General features: G+C 43.2%; 1 protein-coding gene across 6 annotated transcripts in view; it reads left to right on the forward strand.

Moving 5' to 3' along the window:
* SORCS2 (sortilin related VPS10 domain containing receptor 2) overlaps positions 1 to 19,770 on the forward strand; it is a 202,202-nt gene that overhangs the window by 126,290 nt on the left and 56,142 nt on the right. For all 6 annotated transcript variants that reach the window (XM_061587457.1, XM_061587478.1, XM_061587444.1 and 3 more), the window contains 4 exons: positions 6,458 to 6,534; positions 15,845 to 15,936; positions 18,961 to 19,068; positions 19,535 to 19,655. In XM_061587457.1, coding sequence (XP_061443441.1) covers positions 6,458 to 6,534; positions 15,845 to 15,936; positions 18,961 to 19,068; positions 19,535 to 19,655 — 398 coding nt within the window. The remainder of the gene's footprint in view (positions 1 to 6,457; positions 6,535 to 15,844; positions 15,937 to 18,960; positions 19,069 to 19,534; positions 19,656 to 19,770) is intronic.

The following is a 19,770-nucleotide window of genomic DNA, read 5'->3' on the forward strand; positions in this document are numbered from 1 at the left end:
GCCCCTAAGTCAGAAAATGGAAATGAACAAACATTTAGTGCAAATATAGTCATTGTTAATTACTTATAAAGTGCCTTATGTTGCACTAGGACTGTATGAATTAAAAGCAAAAGTAAAACAAGTTCCTACCAATGGCCTACAATTTAAAAACATACAAAAGGCAAACACAATGAGAAGCCCTCTTAGGGGACCCTTAACTCTGTTCCAGGTCACATAGAGCCATTTTATGCAGAATGAATGTATAGTTTTCTGGGCTGTATCACTTCAGAGAGTAGGTGGAAGTAATAATCTTTGATATCCCTAAATTTAAATAATAACAATTTGGGAGTACTCAAAAATATAGCAGAGGGCTTGGCCTTTCTCTAATATGTCTGTACATGCAGAGAGTTTGTTATATGGGGCCATTCAAAATAGACTGAAGTAGAATAGTCCAAAATTCTACCACTTCACTCTCACTTCACTTTTGCACAAAATGCATGGCTCTTCTGCATGCAGGGAGACTGAGAGCGGACCTTTGGCTCACACGCTTCCTGCCTGCTTCCTCACTTGGCTTCCTTTACTCTCCTGCATGGCATATAGAAGTGAACTCCTGAAAGTGGAGAATCTTGCATGTATTTGTACCTTGGATCTCTCTTTACTGTTCAACTTGGACTTGCTCCTTTTCTGTTCCTGAACTTACAAAACATAGAGACATGTGTGAGTAATGTCAGAACACACTCAGTATAGAACCACTGGGGAAGTATAGGAAGCCCAGGGACTGGCATCAAAGGAAATAACTTTTGTTTTGAGGTTTATAATAATTTTACAGTACAGCATGATATCATTGGTGGCTTCCTATCAGTAATATGGGTTGTTTTATACCAGTTGAAAGAGTTTGAGGAACAAACTAGAATTTAAAATATAGTTCATATTATTGGGATGATACAGCATATTTCTCATGACTGGGGGGGTAAAGAAAGGCAGGGGACGGAACTGGCAATCCCACCCCATATATATGGTCTGCCTAGTAAACGTCGCAAGACGTCACCCTAAGAGTCGGAAACGACTCGCACTATAAGTGCGGGGGCACCTTTACCTTTTTACAGTGTTTTCTAGAGACAGAAGTCTTTACACACAGTGCAGAAAATGGTCAGTTTTCTAGTAGTCAATAAAGACAGGCAGAGGCTCAGCTATTAAAATTCTGGATTTGACCAACAGGAAGTCCCCTTAGAGGATACACTCAACCTAGGGATCAAGATAGGGCTTTGAAACAGCAAAAATATATTTATGTTATAATTTTATATAACATAATATAATTTTGTAATTTATAATTTTATTACAAGTGCCAAAAGTTAGAAAGTATATCCCTATGGAAAGAATTGCTAAAAGGGCTCATCAACTCAGAGTGAGACCAAAGGTACATACTAATGAAGAAAAATAATAGTGGAAAACCTAACTGGTTGCACAGGGATCTTTTAAATTATGTGACAACAAACGGTAATGTCAGAGAAGAAACTTCCATGGAAGTAGATACTGATGTAGCTCAAGCTTGTAAGGACAGAATCAGAAAGCAGAGGCAGAGAACGGGCTGCAGCTAGCACAGGGTGCTAGAAATAGCAAGAAGGGTTATTACACAGTTGTTAGAAACAGAGGTCAAGAAAGACAGTGGGACCATTGTTCAGCTCAGAAGGAGAGGAACAGGCAATAAAGCCAAACCTGAATTACTCAAACTGCTCCAGAAGGAAAGTTGGGAGGTGATATTTAGCCATGTTGATCCAACAATGATGAGGCTAACCAAAAGCTTGTTCAGTAATCTGATGAAGTGGACAAGGTGCTTTCAACCTTAAAGCCAACCACCTGCTTACTCGACCCTTGCCCATCGTGGCTCATTATGAGCTGCAAAGATAGACTGGGTGAGGGGATTAAGCTGGTGGTAAATGTTTCACTCGAAGAGGGAGTAATGCCATCAGCGCTCAAGGAGGCAATAATAAAACCAGTTTTAAAGAAGCCCTCCTTGGACCCTCGAAATTTGAACAACTTCCGCCCAGTTTCAAATTTACCATTCTTAGGCAAGGCGATTGAGCGGGTGGTGGCAAAGCAATTGCAAGCGCACTTGGAGGAAGCAGATTATCTGGATCCATCTCAATCGGGCTTCAGGCCTGGACATGGGACTGAAACAGCCTTGGTCGCCTTGGTGGATGATATGAGGAGGGCGTGGGATAGAGGCGAATGCACCTTCCTTGTCCTCCTTGATCTCTCAGCGGCTTTTGATACCGTTGACCACGCTATTCTCTTGGACAGCCTGGAGAGGTTAGGAGTAGGAGGCACTGTATTGCAGTGGTTCCACTCCTTCCTCTCTGGTAGGTACCAAAGAGTAGCATTGGAGGAGGAGATGTCGGATCCTTGGCCTCTCACTTGTGGGGTGCCACAGGGTTCTATCCTCTCTCCGATGCTGTTTAACATCTATATAAAGCCGCTGGGGGCAATCATCAGGAGTTTTGGGCTGCGGTGTCATCAATATGCGGATGACACGCAGCTCTATCTCTCATTTAAATCTTCACCAAGGTTGGCTGTAGAAACCCTATCCAAGTGCCTGAAGTCGGTGAGTGGCTGGATGGGAAGGAATATGCTGAAGCTGAATCCAGACAAAACTGAGGTACTGTTTGTGGGAGACAAGGGAAGGTTAGGGGATATAGACCTGGTGCTCAATGGGGTACGATTGCCCCTGAAAGACCAGGTCCGCAGCCTGGGGGTCATTCTTGATTCCCAGCTGTCCATGGAGGCTCAGGTTTCGGCTGTGAGCCGGGCGGCGCTGTATCAACTCCATCTGATACGGAGGCTGCGCCCCTACCTTCCCAACCATCTCCTCCCACCAGTAGTACATGCCCTGGTCACCTCTCGCCTAGACTACTGTAATGCGCTCTACGTGGGGTTACCCTTGAAAACGGTCTGGAAATTGCAACTGGTACAGAATGCAGCGGCTCGTCTGATTAAAGCGGCAAGATCACATCACTCCAGTGCTAAAGGAGTTGCACTGGTTACCAGTTGCTTACCGAGCGCAATTCAAGGTGTTGGTTCTGACCTTTAAATCCCTATACGGTTTCGTGCCAGTCTATCTGAAGGAGCACCTCCAGCATCGGCAGGGATGCCGCTCAACAAGATCAGCCTCAGAAGACCTTCTCTCGATCCCACCGGTTAAAACAGCCAGACTGGTGAGGACCAGAGGGAGGGCCTTTTCAATAGTGGGCCCCACCCTTTGGAATTCTCTCCCAAATGATCTCCGCCATGCCCCTTCGATGATGAGCTTCTGCCGGACTTTGAAGACCTGGTTCTTCAGGCAAGCCTTTGGGTTGGGTTAAGTTTTTATGGTTGGGTTCTAATATTTTAACATTTTAATGTTTAATGTATTTTACTTTGTACGTCGCCCAGAGTGGCTGGACAACCAGCCAGATGGGCGACTAATAAATATAATAATAATAAAATAATAATAATAATTTGTTAACCCTAAATGAATTCAGATGAGCATGACCCAGTAAATGTCCAGAAGAGGTGAGCTTTCCCCATTTTTTTGCTATCTTAACAAAACTCTTATTAAAACCAGTGTCCTTCTGGAAGACTGGAGAAGAACTAATTTTGTCCTTGCTCTTAATAGGGGTGTGCATTTTTTCAGAATGAATTAGCAATTGAGCCACAAGGGGCCCATTCAGTTCACTTTTCATTCATTCCAAAACAAATGCACAGAGTATCGAATAGGTATGAATGAAAACGGTTCTTCTTAGTCACATTTGTAGCCATTTGCTATTCATCTGTTCCATTCTGAGGTGGGGGCTTACATTCAAGAGTGGCAGTGATGGTAGTGAGCTAACTTCAGTGGCTCAGCCGAATGGCTGCTATTCCCCCACCCCCCCAAAAAAAATACCCTGGATTTTGTATTGTTTTGTGGCATTCAGGGTAGAAATATTGTTTGCCGTGTTATATAGTACTGCCGTTTTAAATAACACAATATCTTATGAAAAAATGCTGGATGACTGCCAGGGTGGCCAAAGTAAAACTCTATTGCTGCCTGTTGTGGCAATGAAAAAATTAAAAGGAATCAGAAATCCAACTAAGGGCTTGTCTACTCTGGAGTTTACTGTGTGTTTGCTTTCCCATTTAATTTACATAGTCCACATAATGTTGCCCTCAAACAACACCAGTCTCAATGCTTTTCCCCTATAAATTTGGGTTTACCTGATAATGGGGATAATCCAATAAGTTGGGAGAAATTGGGTGCCGTGATTAATGGTGCCATAAAACAATTAGTTGGCCAGGCAATGGCTGGGTTGTAAATCTGTCAAGGCTTGAGGATAACAAGGAGAAGTGAGAGAAGATCTAGGGTTTCGTTTCAAGCACCACGTACCAGTTCAGTTTCTGAAAGCAATGTCAGTAGAAAATATAAGGGTCCAATATTCTAGTAAATCAATCCAGGGTCCAGACACAGCTGGCAAAGGTTTGACACTGGTGTCCAACGTTGCTTCCTGTGGAGGGCAATAGGCCTCTCACTGCCTTTTAAACTCCACTCCTTGGTTCAGGTGATTGCAATCAGTCCTCCGGCTCCTAGAAGTTTGCAACCTTAAACAGCCAGAACTCCTGTGTTGCTTGGTTACTCCCTGGCATCTTTGCTCTGCAGGGGGCAGAGGAACCTCCTCTTCAATCTCTGAGTCTAAGGGGCTCCAGCTGTGTCTTGAACATTTTCCAACAGCAGGAGGTCTGGAGCTATGTCTTGGGAGATTCTGCTTGTTCCCTCTCCTGGGTCTGCTGTGACTCTCCACTGCTCCTCATCCTCCTCTGAGGACTCATCCGATGGAGGCATGACCAGAGCAGGGGGTTGGACTCAATGGCCTTATAGGTCCCTTCCAAGTCTACTATTCTGTGATTCTAATATTTTTGTAAGTGTTGTATCTCTGCAGTTCACTTGACCACAGACAGGTGGAACTGCTAAGTACAGTGTGACGACTCAAAGGAGCCATCTGGTGGTGAGGGCAAGTGAGGAGGTGAGACTGGGCGGATAGTAGGAGAGTGAGCAGGCAGCAGTGAGGGGGGCAGACCGCGCACAGGGTGGGTGGGTGGACAGTGGCTGGCAGCTTAAGTCGTGGCGAGGGTAGGGTAGGAGAATAAGACCAGTCAGAGTTAGAGAGCTAGTGGACAGCAGCATACATAGGGCCAAACTGGATGGCAAGCAGGAGAGTGAATACGCGAGCAGGTGGTGGCTGGCAGCAGCCCATGTGAGCCATGGTTCATGGGAGGCCAAGTAGTGGTGGGGAGGAAGGAAGGTAAGTGGGTGAGACTGGGCAGAGAGCATGTGGGTGAGACTGGGCAGAGAGCATGTGCGTGAGTGGGCAGCAGCAGCAGGTGGTGGCCTGGGTGAGCCATGGAGTGACAAGGCAAGGTAGCTCCTCAATGGCAGAAGAGCAGGACTGCGGAGCTACCTAGGCCTATGTCACCGGTCCTTCTTTTGCAGCTTGCCTCTGCTGCCTGCCTCCTTCCTCCGTGGGAGAAGGTCTGGGGGCAGGTACCTTAGCATCATGGGGGGAGGTGGGGTGCCTTGGTAACCCAGGAAGGGGGGAAGGTGCCTTGGTGACCTGGGGAAGGAAGAGATGGGGTGCCTTGGCGACCTGGAGGGGTTGGCACACGAAACATGCAGGGGTGGGGCCCCATTATGTGAATACATTTGAAGGTTGTATGATTTATATTTGCCTATATGCTGGTGGAATTCTGCTGCTGCTGCTGCTACTGCTATGAGGAATGGGAAGGAGTAACAATGGCTAGGCCTTGGGCAATTTAGTTGTTACCCTGCCCCCAAATTTGTACTTTTGATCAGTGGGAAAGGAATTGTGCAGATGTCTGGTGCAATAGTGGGTATTTCTGCTGAAATTACCATGGGTGTTTGCCATTGCAAAGCTGGGAAGGAACTGGGCACTTTTAATCAACAAAAATGATGAAAAGGACATGTTCAAAATTTTAAGAGGCTCTCATATTGAAGAGAGGGAATAGTTAGTTTATCTTAACACTGAGGTTATATCTGAAAGAGATTACTGTAAATTACAGATACAAACATTAGGAAAAGGTAACATTAGGAAGAACAGTTTGTACAGCATAAGTTGAGCAGGTACCTGGCAGGGATGATAAGATATCCTGCTTCAAGGCAAAACTCTGACCACTATTCATTCCTTTTCAGTCCTATAGTTACATGCTTTGGTAATTTAAAATTCCTTAACGTGATCCTTGACTCATTATTGGGTGTTTGAGTTGCTGCTGAGAACCTGGAATACGTAGACAGCCTTTTGCTGGTACGCAGCTTTTGTGAAGCAGCCCTTGAGCTAATTCTAATCATAACATGAAAGTGCTTCATTTTTGGGGAGTAGGTTTTTCAGAACTGACTACAAATAACTTATTACGTAGGCCTAGTAATCCTTGCTTATTTTACCTTTGTTCTCAGGAAATCTGGGTTCCCAGCTTGTTGAATATAAAGAAGAAATGTATATAACATCTGACTGTGGCAGAACCTGGAGACAAGTAAGTAAATGGAAATAGTAATCTGTACATGAGCCCAACATAATGGATTCATTTCCATTCATTATGTATATCTACATAGGGGAATCTCACAACCCCATAAATAGGAGCCATGATATATAATGAAAGTAATTAATGATTTATTCATAATTCTTATTTATTACTAAAACTAAATCTATTTTAGAGTGAGTGTGCTTTTTAGAGTGCTACTCACTCACTTCCATAGCCACTCTCTTGATCTTCTGCACTCTTAATTTGTTCTGTATTACACCTCTGTGTTGCAGAAGCCCCCTCTCCAAGAATCACTGTATCTGCTTCAGCATTTCAAGCTGTCCACATTCTTCCTGCTCTGCCTTTTTCTTCTTCCATGATCTGCAACTTCTTCCCACATCTTAAGTTCTCCAGTCTTTCAATCCTTCAACCTCCTTCCAGTCATCAGCGCTTTATTCATTTTTCCCACTGTCCTAATAAAATGCTCATCCCACAATACCCAGCTCTGGCTTATTCCCTGTGTTTGTTGTCTCCAGTCATGCTCTTGGTCTGCTGAGGACATTTGAAGGAAATCAAAAGCTTTGTATGATTTTGATCATTTGAAATTGATGCTTTGCTCCTTCTTTTACCATCTAACTGCCTAAGCAACACAGTTAGATTACCCTGACCCATTCTCACAATCCCAACTTCTCTATCTTATATGATCTACTGAGGCTTTCTCCTCTGCCTCCTTCCTTTTTCTCTCATTCCCCTTTCTGCCCAAAACCTTTCCTCTTTTTTTCCAGTTATAAAATGTTGGAATGTATGAGGTTCAACTCCAACTTGTGGGTTGAGGCTGCATGGGGCTAAAGGCGTAGCTAGAGAGGAGACCTCTTGGTTGCTAGGCTACACCTGTCCTTTGATCTCCTGCTGTCTCTTCCTTCCTGCTTTACTGATATGCAAGGAATGTTGATCTCAGTTCCTTCCCTCCTTCCCAGTCTTCTTTCTCGAGAGGGGAGCAGACATCTTTCTTTTTGTCTCTCCTCTCGTTCAGCATGTGGGCAGACCCTGGGATCAGAGTCTGCTGCTCCAACATAGCTAGTTAGCTAGATATAGAACTCTTTCCTATCAAGTATGTACTTCCAGAATAAAGTAGTTATTTCTTATTTTAAAGCTTAAAGTCTCTGTCTGACTAATTTGCAGGGAAGGTAGAATCTTAGCAAAGATTCAAACACACACACATAAGCTCGCTCAAAACTCTCCATTCCGCAGTGCAGCATTTTGATACTCTCCGACATAAAATTGTCCATTTCATTCTCTGTACATTCTGTCCTCTGTATTCCCAGTCTTTTCTCCCATTCCCTTCCTGCCAGTGTTTTTTGATGAGATGGCCACACTGTTGTCACCGGGTTTCTGCAGGTCCCTGCCCTTTTGCTCCTATCCCCTCCAAGCTCCTCATAAGAAGAGTCTGCTGGATCAGGTCAATGGCCCATCCAGCCCAGCACCCTGTTCTCAAGGTGACCACCCAGATGCCTATGGGAAACCCACAAGCAGTCCTCATTGCCATTTTCTTTCCTACTCTCTTTCCTCTACTGTAATGAACCTATCCCTTTGCTCTGGCTCTTTCTTTATTCAAGATGTTACCATCTCAATACATATGAAACCTCCCTTGTCACCTCCTCAATTCTAACTACTTAATTCTTCTTTCTTCCAAACTCTTGGAATGCTCTGTTTGTTTATTCCTACTGCATTAACTTCTCTAAATCCACTCTTGAGCCTTTATAATCTGGCATCCACCTTTTGCCTTCCATTGAAACTACTCTTGCTAAAGTTGCAGATAATCTTTTTGCTGCCCAGGTGAGAAAATTGTTCTCCACGTATGCCTTCCTGTTCAACTGGTCACCACATGCATCAACAACCAACATTGCTATCTGCTCTGTCGAGTAGGCATGCAGCATTGATTTTATCTTTGATTCTTCTCTGTTCTTTGCTCCCCACATTCAATCGGTTGCCAAGTTATGTTGCTTTTCCTTGTACAATACTGCAAAAATCTGTCCACTCTTCTCCATCCCCTTGGCTGAAATTCTGGTCCATGTTCTTGTCATCTTCTGCTTTGGCTATTGCAATATCCTGCATTCTATTGTTCCTTTTTCATGCCTCAATACTGTCTCCTCTGTCCAAAGCACTTCTGCCAAAATACTTCTCTCTGCTGTTGTTTACACCATATTATGTCCCTTCTCAAAATTTGTCTCTTTTATTTATTTACTGTATTCTCTACTGGCTTCCCAACTCCTTTCATATGTAGTATATGCTCTTGGTCCTTGTCTTGAAATCCCCATCCTGTGTTTCTACCTTTGTGTCTTTCCTATATCCCCGCTTGTGACCTTCACTTCTCCAACTCTACCACCCTCTGATGCTGAAGTTCTCCTGTGGATTCAAATTGGTTTGACTCCCCCTAGTGCTCCAAGGCAGGAACACAGTCATCTTCGAGGAAGACTTTTGGCTCTGTTCCCCTGAAGTGACCAGTTATGTTCCTGCCTTTGCTTAGGGCAGTAGCTTCAGAAATATTCTCTGGATTTCATTTTTAATTCTTTGTGGCTCAGGCCTATATTTGGACTCTTTGTTTGTCAGGATCCTACATTTGTTTTTTACTGTCTTGATCTGTGCTTGTTTATTGTGGAGTTTTTATCTTTCCCTTCTCATTCTGCAGTGATTTTTATATTCAGTTATGTTGGAAGTGGGGCAAGAGCAACTCCTGTTTTGTTCTTTTGTCTATGTTCCAGAAGGGAGATAGAGCTAGGGTCCTCCAGATGGCTACGCTTGATTACCTTTACCTGTGATGCTCTGACTGACTTCCTTCCATTGTTACTGATACGTCTTAAGGAAGCTTATCTGCCCCTCCTCCTTCCTCCCTTTCCTCTCTTCTCTTCTCTGACTGTCCAAGAGACAGGAGACACCTTTGTCTCTGCGCTCTCTCTCCTAGCCATGAGGGCAACTCTCAAGCCTGGGCGCTGCGCCTCCAGCTTAGTTAGTTAGTTAGAACTAGGTATGCTTTTCTCTCTACTATGTATTTCTATAAATAAAGTAGCTTTTCTTATTTTCAGTGGTCTGTGATCTCAATGCAGGGTAACAGCCTGCTTTCTTAGGTAAACGCACACACTGGCACACATACATTTCAGACCGCTGTTGTTCTCTGGTTAACAAATATACAAATTGACACAACAACAAGTTAATTTATGTTGGTGATTTTCCTCACATATATTCCCTCATTAATTACTTTTTCAATTAATTCCTCTACTGATTTGATCAGAAATTAATTCTGTGATTTTTTCCCCTCATTGATTTTCCTAAAACTACATTCCTCCAATCTTTTCTCCTCCAAGTTTGATTCTCCCTCAGTGATTCTCCCTTATTAAGACTTCAGTTCATTTTAATCCTCTGTATGGTTTGTTTATTTTTTACTGTGAAGCCTCACTGTGTAGCATCTCATTAGTGTTTGTTCCTGCTTTGTTAGACACCATTTGCATTCCTCCTGTGCCACCATTTGAGTTTCTTGTGTGGCTTCCTGTTTTATTCTGTGTCCCACCTCATCTCCTCTGAGCCATTCCACTGTACCAGCAGTGGGGAAGAATAGGTGCACCACATCCAAAAACAAGATGCATGTGCTTCCAGCAGCCCTGCACCATACTCAAGCCTCAAGTTTGGCTGTATCTGGGGAGAGACTCGTGCTTGTGGGCAGTTCAGACTCTGGAGCTTCTGGATCAAGTATCACTGAAAACACAATCTGTGCTCCTTATCATGAAGAGATTATGGCCAAATGAACAGGCAAAGGAGTCTCCAGCAGCATTCTTTCAGGATGTGGTGGCCAGGGACCAAGTGCTTCCTGAACTCTTGCAGCAGTGGTGGCTCTTAATGAGGCTTCTTATTATTTTATTTATTAATTAATAAATAGGAGCCCAGAGCTGAGGGAGGAGGGCAGCCGTTGATCCTTCCTGCTTAGGTGAGCTGAGAAAGATCTCTCACAGGGTGAAGGCATTCATTGGCTAGGGACTGTAAAAGTTTATAATTCTCACTCAAATTCAGGGGGAGAGTTTTACCTTATTCGAAAAGCCAACCTTCTCTTCCTGTTCCTTAGCCAGCCCCTATATTGGGGATACGTTAAAAACAATTAAGGAAGCTCTCCTAGCTGATTTGGCAAAAGCGTTAAATGGCACTTCTGCATGTAACCCTCCATCTGCAGTGGCAGATAGTGACACTCAATCAGCACCTGTGTCACCGCTGTGGCACAGCGTAACTGATACATAATTGCCCAGATCTCCGGATCCCCACACTGTGCCTTGGGGCCAAGCTAATAAATGGCATAGAAATTTGTCTATTGCTCAGTTTCCGCATGATGTGGATGCTAATTCAACACCTCAGTTACACAATATTTAGCAACTGGACGTTGAAGAGGGAGAGTGGAGTGATGATTCTGATATGGAAGAATTTACTTCCAATAGACTGTTCAAGCGAAGCCAATATTTGCCTTTACTGTTCAAGGCTATGGCAGCCTTCTAGCAAGCCCATCTCTTCAACATCTAGGGGGAGCAACAGTTATGCCAGATTTTAAAACAAGGTCAAAGCTGGGTTCTCTGCTTCCAGTGTACAAAGTGGAAGTCTGCCATGAATGGGAGGGGCTGTCCGTGGGCAGATTGCTGGCCCCACACTGATATCCTCATTCCTCATGCCCAGACCATTGGGACCTGCGCCAGGAATCCAGGCCTTCTCCTCCTCCTTTGAGAATTCTTGCCAGGAGTTCTTCATGGGGCAGCATGTCCTGTTGAGAATGGACAACACAACAGCAAAATTCCTCATCATTGCAAGTGGGGGGCTTGATCACAGACTCTTCAAGATGAAGCTGTGCGACTCCTCACATGGGAAGCAATGCACATAACATCTTTGATAGCAGAATGCATCAGCAGAGACACAAACATACAAGCTCTGCTTCCTGGAGAGTGGAGACCATCTCACAAAGTTTGTCAGCAGATCCAAGACCAGTTTAGTCAGATATGAATGGACTCGTTTGCATCTCATCTCAACCATCAGAGAGGGCAGTTCTTCAGCACATTCTTCCATTCTCAAGTGGAAGTGATGGATGGACTGCATTTTGGATGACTGAAAGGACTTCTATATGTCTTCCTGCTGACTCCGTTGCTGGCCAGAATACTAAAGAAGGGCTAGATTTTATTCTTCTTGTTTCCAGATTTTTAATGCTTATTGTATTTGTATGTTTATTTTGAATGTAGCCCAGAGTGGCTGGATAGCCAGCCAGATGGGCAACTAAGAAATTCAATAAATAAAATAAATAAAATAAGAAGGTGTGGGAGGGATGTCCTTGTGGCCCCATATTGGCATCAAAAGCTTTGGTTCTCGGACATTGTTCACCTGGTGGTGGAACCTCCATGGCACCTGCTGGTGTCACCAAACCTTCTCACTGAAGTTACGCTAAAGAACTGTTCTTCAGCTTGGGTTTCTAGATGTTGTTGGGCTACAACAGCATGGTCAATGGTCAGGGATAATGGGAGTTGTAGTCTCTTAGCATCTGGAAACCCAAGGTTAAAGAACAGAGTGCTAAAGCATTCAGATCCCACCTTGTTCCATCTGACTATATGGAGGTTAAGAGGAAATGTCTCCTGAAGCAAGGGCTTTTCTCTGACATAGTGGGCATGATCTTCTCATCATGACATCCTTTTACAATTTGCTCATGTCAGAACACCTGTGCTGTATTCACCCATTGATGTACCCAGAACAACTGGCATTCCCATGGTTCAAGAATAGGGCTCAAGTCCAATACCTGGGAAAGGCACATGCCCCCCTTGTCATATGTGGTGTCTTGTGATCCAAATCAGCCTTTGGGAACATGACCTTCAGTGAAAAGATTTCTCTGGGGGCTCAGCAGTGGAATCTGCCTGTTCAACATAGTTTCCCATTGTGTGATCTTCATAAAGTGGTCTCTGCTTTACAGAAGCCACTCTTCAAACATTTGAAGTCAGTCTGTCTGATGCCATTTAAGGTCCTATTTTTGACTGCCATCACATTGAAAAGATAAGTATCAGAGATGAATGTTTTTTCAGTGGTTAAACATCTGTGTGTGTTCCATAAGGACAGGGTAATATTGTGGATGGATCCTGCCTTCATTCTGAAAGTTGACTCTAAATTCCATTGTCAGCAGCAGCATATTCTCCTGATCTTCTGTCCTTTCCATCTGTCTGAAAAAGCTTGGCACTCCCTGGGTGTACACAGGGCCTTAAAAGTGTGTATCAATAGAACTTGTCCGTTTAGGCAGATTGACTTTTTTTTCTACCATCAAATTTTGGGGGAAAGGTCTCTGTTTCTCCATTAGCTAGGTAGATCAGGGCCTGTATAGTTATGGCATATGATTTTCTGCATATACCATTCCCTTCTTGCCAATAACAGCACATTCCACCAGAACTGCTACTATCACCTTTTCTACTAATGCTTCTCATGACATGCAGGGTAACTATTTGGGCGAATGCTAACATACATATATGCCACTATAAAATAGATTTGTATGCCTCTGCTGAGGCAGCATTCGGGAGGTAGGTTTTGCAGAATGTTCTCACTTTAACTTAAGCAGCCTCAGGTTCCTATCCTAATTTTGTTGGGCAGTTTTTGAACATCCCACTTGAGGGAAAGGGACCATTGGTCATATCTGAAAGGTGTTTCTCTGGTGTTATAATGAACTCAAGGCCTCACCCTATACATTGTTAAGTTGGCTGCCTGAGTTGGAAGCAGTTTGATGCTTTTAACTCAAGCTGGTGCTCTGCTGTGTTCAGGAGTTTTAGTATTTTTTGTTTTTTATCCATTGTTTTCATGTTGGCTGTTATGGGTGGGTTGGGTTTTTTATTCTTTACTCCTTAGTTTGTCAAGAATCTAACTGATCGCTTCAGAGGAACAGAGCCAAAAAATTTCCTGTGAAGCAACGCCATTCCTGCCTTCAACCCCACTTGAGTCCATTATAACACCACAGAGAAACACCCTTCAGGTAAGATCATCATTCCCTTCCCCTGCTCTCATAGCACAACTCCTTTCCATTTACTACTGCAGTACTATATCTCAGGTACTCCTTCTCACAATGTCCATACTACATTCCTCCAACTGTTGCTGGACTACAACTTCCAACCATAGTCCATGCTGGCTGGAGTTGATGGGATTTTGACATGTGGAAAGCCACAGATTCTTCTTCCCTGATCTACATAGTGCCACTTTCAAATTCCTCCCCAAAGCCTACTTTTTCTGGAAGGCCTGGGACTGAATTATTATTGGCAAATATAACCACTTACTGAACACTTTGTGTTATGAGGTGTCATTCAAATACCAAAATAAACCAAGTTTAAGTATTTGTAGTTGTATTTGCTCCCCATTGTCTTTCCTGTTGTTAGTTTTAGACTTCCTGGGGGCAAGGACTTGTGTTCAAGACCCTATAAAAACACTATACACGTTGATGGTGATGTATAAAATAGTAATAGTAATAATATATTATTATTTATTTATTTATCAAAGATTTTTATAGTACCCTCCATCCTATTTTAGATTTCAGGGTAGTTTATAGCCAGTTGTGTCACAATATAATTACAGTAATAAAACAACAGATACAATCTTTAAAACAACTAAAATTACAAGTTAAAATGCCCATGTGTTGGTGTTGAAAGGATTGCAACATAGACTCCAGGCGATCCTATTTAGGGAAGGCATTCCATAACTGGGGCGCCATTGCTGAGAAAGCCCCTTTCCTCTCTCATTAAATAGTGTACCTCTGATAAAGGAGGCACTGGAGAACATCTTAAAGCACTGGCATATTGATATGGGAATAGGTGCTTCAAATGGGATCCCCCCCCCCAAAATTTTCAATTTGGATTTTGTAAAAAAATATATATATATTTTTAAAGGGCCATATTTTAAATTTCTGCAAAATTTAATTCCAGGCTTAGCTGAGCCAACTGAGATTAATCACAAGATTTACAACACAGAACAGTTACTGATAATGTCAGATTTATTTTGCCACCGTCACATTAGCACAATCCTTAAAAAGGATGATCATTCTACTTCCTGCTTAATTCCCTTCATACAGATGTTCCATATACATCTTGATTATTTTTAATATTGTACATTGTCTTGGGAATATTCAGGCAGAAAGACTATCTACCTACATAAAAAAGACCTCACTAAGGAGGATCATTAGACAGATGTGTTAACAGAAAGATAGGAGATCTCAATATGGCTACAATGACAAAATATTAATAACATTGCATGAAGTATATGTTTACACTGATCCTGTTATAGTCCTGTTATAGTCCAATCATGTTAATATTTACCAGCAGCAAGTCTCAGTTCAGTGGAGCTTACATCCAAGTAAGAGTAGTAGCAGCCTTAGTTTGACTGGGGGAGTGCTGTGACTATAATGTGAGAAGAGAAGCATGAGCCAGGGAGAAGAAATCTTCCTTCTGTGAGAGAAGATATTGTGAGAGGCTTTTTATCTCCCCCTCCCTCAGTTTTTTTAATTTTTGCAATATAACATAGAAACATAAAATGGTTAACTATGAACAGAAAATTCTGAATATTCAGTATATAACTCACATAACCTGCTATTGTTCTTTTATCAAATCTTTTAAATCATGCTATCTTTCAATGTGGTGTAGTGGTTAAAGTATAACCTGGGAGACCAGGGTTCGAATCCCCACACAGCCCTGAAGTTCACTGGGCGACCTTGGGCCAGTCACTGCCTCTCAGCCTCAGAGGAAGGCAATGGTAAACCTCCTCTGAATACCTCTTACCATGAAAACCCTGTTCAGAGGGTTGCCATAAGTCAGGATCAACTTGAAGGCAGTCCATTTTAATCTTTCCACACATTCAAATAAACATATATATGTGGATGTGCAGAGAGATCTGCTTGTATGTGAACACATCATCATACACATATATGTATTAATATACATTATTAATGTATTTTAATGTATTGCCGCGCTGGGCTCCTATTGGGAGGAAGGGCAGGATATAAATCTAATCATAAATAAATGCATACATACATGCCAGTGTGTATGGAGATGCAGCAAGGATTAGAAAAGAAATATTTCTTATGTATTTAAACAAGTCTATATCCCATCCTAAACTCTATGCCTAGCACAATATGTAGTCAGTTCAAGGAAATTTGTAACAATTTCAGTGTTTTAACAGCTGGTTCATTTATTTAAATATGTAACATGGGATACAATAAAGCCAATCATTTTAGTAATACGTTTTCCTGAAAGCATGGTTATTTATTGAGATTTTTCCTGGCTTCTAGGTTTTTGAAGAGGAGCATCACATCTTGTATCTGGATCATGGTGGAGTGATTGTGGCCATCAAAGACACTTCTATTCCTCTGAAAATACTCAAGTAATTCTAAAATAAACATACATTCATATGCCTTATTTTCAGGACCAAGCATATTCCATCAGTTGAAATGAGTTTTTCCCTCCAAGAGAGTCAATTTTGCTAATCTAACATTTGCTCAGCAGCAGTGATGGTTTGGTTATGTTGATATGCTAATAAACACCAGATCTCTGTGAATGATATGAAGATCAGAATGCACAAAATAGGTAAGGATGGTAGACATTTCATTGAGTCTACTTCCTCTGGGTTAACAGAGTCTGTTACAGGATGCTGAGTGGGCATGCCTTTGATCCCAGTGAAATATTTAAGTAAGATGGGCACCGTTCATTCAGATGATTATTGCACTTTCTGTAGGATCCCCAGCTGCACATACAAAGCATAAATACATACTGCACAGACCATTGTGTGACTTGAGTAGCTCAGGGGCAGAACATCACTGCAGCGCCACTTCCCTTCTTCACTGTTGGCTTGATGACCATCTGAACAGTGTTATAATGGCTAGGAATTGAGACTGTGAAGGACTCCCCCCCCCCCAGGATAAAGTGGCTAATAAATATTTCTGTGCATTGTTTGTTTTGTTTCTTTGCGTTGTTGGCATTATTTGCTTGAGTCATTTAAATTTTTGTTAATAGAAATTAATTGGGTTGTATACTTGTGTCTCCTGGGTGTAAAGGGCCAGCTAAAGATCACGCCCACTGTGAGTGGCTCAGGGGTTACATGTCCTGCCACCTCTGTGCAGCCGTGGGCAAGTTTCATAGTCCCAAGGAGCCCAGTTGCCCCCCAGCTGGCAGTTGTGGACAAGGAAGGGGCTGGCTTGTGCAGCTGTGGCAAGCCAAGCAGGCCCCAGCCAGCTGGGGAGGACTAGTCTCAGAGGGAGGCAATGGTAACCCCCTCTGAATACCACTTACCATGAAAACCCTATTCATAAGGTAGCCATAAGTCGGGATCGACTTGAAGGCAGTCCATTTCCATTTCACAATGTAGCGCTAAGGTGAACATTTCGTAAGTGCCAGTATTTCTCCTTGTACAACAGAACATTCTCCCCCTCTTCTCCTCCTGCGCCCTCCAATCTCTCTGGGGTTTTCCCTAATCCTCTGGAGCAGATTTGAGGATGGTGTGGGGCATGCTCAGGGGAAGGAGAGAGGGAAAGTCCCTTTGTGCAAGTGAATGTTGTTCTGCTTATGCAATTATTTAGTTGAATGTCACCCATTTTTCCTTGAGCTATGTGTATGTGCCCAATAGGTGGGAGACAACTTTGAATCTGGTTTCTTCTTGGGGTGCACTAGTCTGGATTTCATGAGTCAGTTTGCACAGAGTCGATGCATGGAGGTCCTTGGCATAAGCTGCAGATTTGGATATGTTAACTAGAGACTCCCTTGTGGCCCTGTGTTTCTATGTTGGTGTAGGAATGTGTAAGCTTTTGAGTTATGGAGGATTCTTCATCAGCCATAGTGGAAAAATAGTTGGGTTCTAAACTTTCTCTATATGCTGCATTATACAGTGCCATGAGGCTTTCCTTCTTCTCAGTGCCCACCCACCCAATCTCCTTCCCTCCATCCCCCTCCTTCTCCTAATCCCTCCCCCTCCCCTTCCTTCCTCCTTTGCTGTTCTCTCCCCTCCCCCTTCTCCTCCCCATTGTCAGTTTCACCTATCCTAAGCATGATTGCATGGGAGAAAATCCCACTGAACTCAAACAGCATGCAAATGATCAAACCTGCCCTCCCATCACCCTCCCTCCTATCCTTCCCTCTTGCCCCTTCCCCTGTTTTCACCCCTCTTCTTCCATCCCTCTCCCCTCCTCCTCCTCCTCCCCCATTGTCAGTTTCACCTATCCTAAGCATGATTGCACAGGAGTAAATCCCATTGAACTCAATAAGCATGCAAATGATCAGACCTGCCTTTCCCTCCCCCCCACTCTCCCTGCCTTCCCCCTCTCCTCCTTCCCCTCCCCCTTTCCCTCTCCCCTTCCCTCCTCGTTCCTCCCTTCCCCCTCTTTCTTCTTCCTCCTCCCTTCTTCCTCCCCTCCTCCTCTCCTACTTCCTCCTCCCCTGCCCACTCCAGCCCTCCCTCCCTTCCTCTTCTCCTCCTCCCCCATGGTCAGTTTCAGCTATCCTAAGCATGATCACACTGGAGTAAATCCCACTGAACTCAATAACCATGCAAATGATTAAACCTGCCCTACTCCCCTCCCCTACTCCCCCCTCCTTCTCCCCCATGGTCAGTTTCACCTCCAGTGACCAGAATGGCTTCACAGCCCCTCTTCCCAGAGAATTCTGAGGATTGAGTCAGGATAACTATAACCCGCACCATAAGTTATTTTATTGGAGGAGAAGAGTTAACACTGACTTTAAGTTGCAGCTTGTATTATGATCCTCTGATAGACTGAAGTCCAGAGAAGTCTCTATCTTTGTTGTTGACTTCCATTTTCTGGCACTGTAAGTATGAGCAACTTCCTCATGCCTGAAGTTGGACTGCCGGAACAGATCACCTAAGTGGATGTTAGTTTCTGGGAGAAATCTAAGAATCAAGGCAAAATTAAATCAAAAGTAAAAGGCTGAATGAGAAACTACACACTAAATCACTACAATTTGTCCATGCATGACAAAGCACTTTTCTATGTCTTTCCTTTGGGGTGCTTAGCAGTCTTTCCTGCTGCACTGTGCAGGACGCTGTTCCACAAGGGAATGTGAAATCCCTGCCATTTCAAATGTGCAAGTTTGGAGAACTGATATAGCTGTTAAGGGGAGATGTATCGGTGGCGAGATATTAGCTGATTGGGGTGATAGCCTTAATAGACATGCATGCAGAAATGGTTGTGGACAAGAACAGGTTGCTGTCTTCTCTCTTCATGATCTTCAGGGAATGGAGTCAGTACATTTGCAGTTCCAACTTCTTTGGGCTTTGTAAGTCCTATGGCATAGTTAAATAATTATTACTAATAATGGTGATGATGATCAATAATTTGTAAACCCATTCTATATACATGAGATCTGCAGTAAATAGAAAAGAATATTGTTTCCTTTACAGGTTCAGCGTAGACGAAGGCCAAACATGGAGTACTCATAACTTCACTAGTACCTCTGTTTTTGTGGATGGCCTACTCAGTGAACCTGGAGACGAGACTTTAGTCATGACGTAAGTAGTATCTGGTGCACCCGCACACGAACTACATGGGCAAAGTTGGAAGGTAACTATACCTTTAGAAGATAACTCCTGTGTGTGCATATGCACACACCTGGGTATACATATATGTTACATTAACCAGATCATAAATATCCACATGTAAGCTGGATTCTGACTGCTGAGAATTCTGAAGCTCCTCTAGATATAAGCAGAAAATCATAGGGAAACATAGTGGAAGCAGGAGTTGCTGGCGCTCATTTTCCCGTTTAGCTCTTGTAGTGACTAATTGTCTCTAGGCACTGAGAAGGGGAGAAATAGGGACAATTAGCCATTGATACATAAAAATTGCCACAAGACCTTATATTAAATAAGTTAGAAAATGCAACATATTTACATTTAACAGTCAAAAAGCTGTTATTGCTTGGTGTTGCTCTCTTGCATTTTATTCTCATTCTGAAGCTTTTGATCATTCTCTTAGAATCTTTGGACACATCAGTTTCCGCTCAGATTGGGAGTTAGTGAAGGTAGATTTCCGTCCTTGTTTTCCCCGAGAATGCACCGATGAAGATTATGAATCATGGGACCTGACAAATCTACAGGTACGATCTCATAGAAAATAACCACTGTCATAACTGGTGAACATGGCTTGATTCAGATGCATTGTTAAAGCATGGTTTAGCCTTACTTGTGCAAACTGCAGAGAACCTCAGTCCT

This window comes from Rhineura floridana, chromosome 1 (genome assembly GCF_030035675.1).
Source record: "Rhineura floridana isolate rRhiFlo1 chromosome 1, rRhiFlo1.hap2, whole genome shotgun sequence".
Lineage (NCBI taxonomy): Eukaryota > Metazoa > Chordata > Lepidosauria > Squamata > Rhineuridae > Rhineura > Rhineura floridana.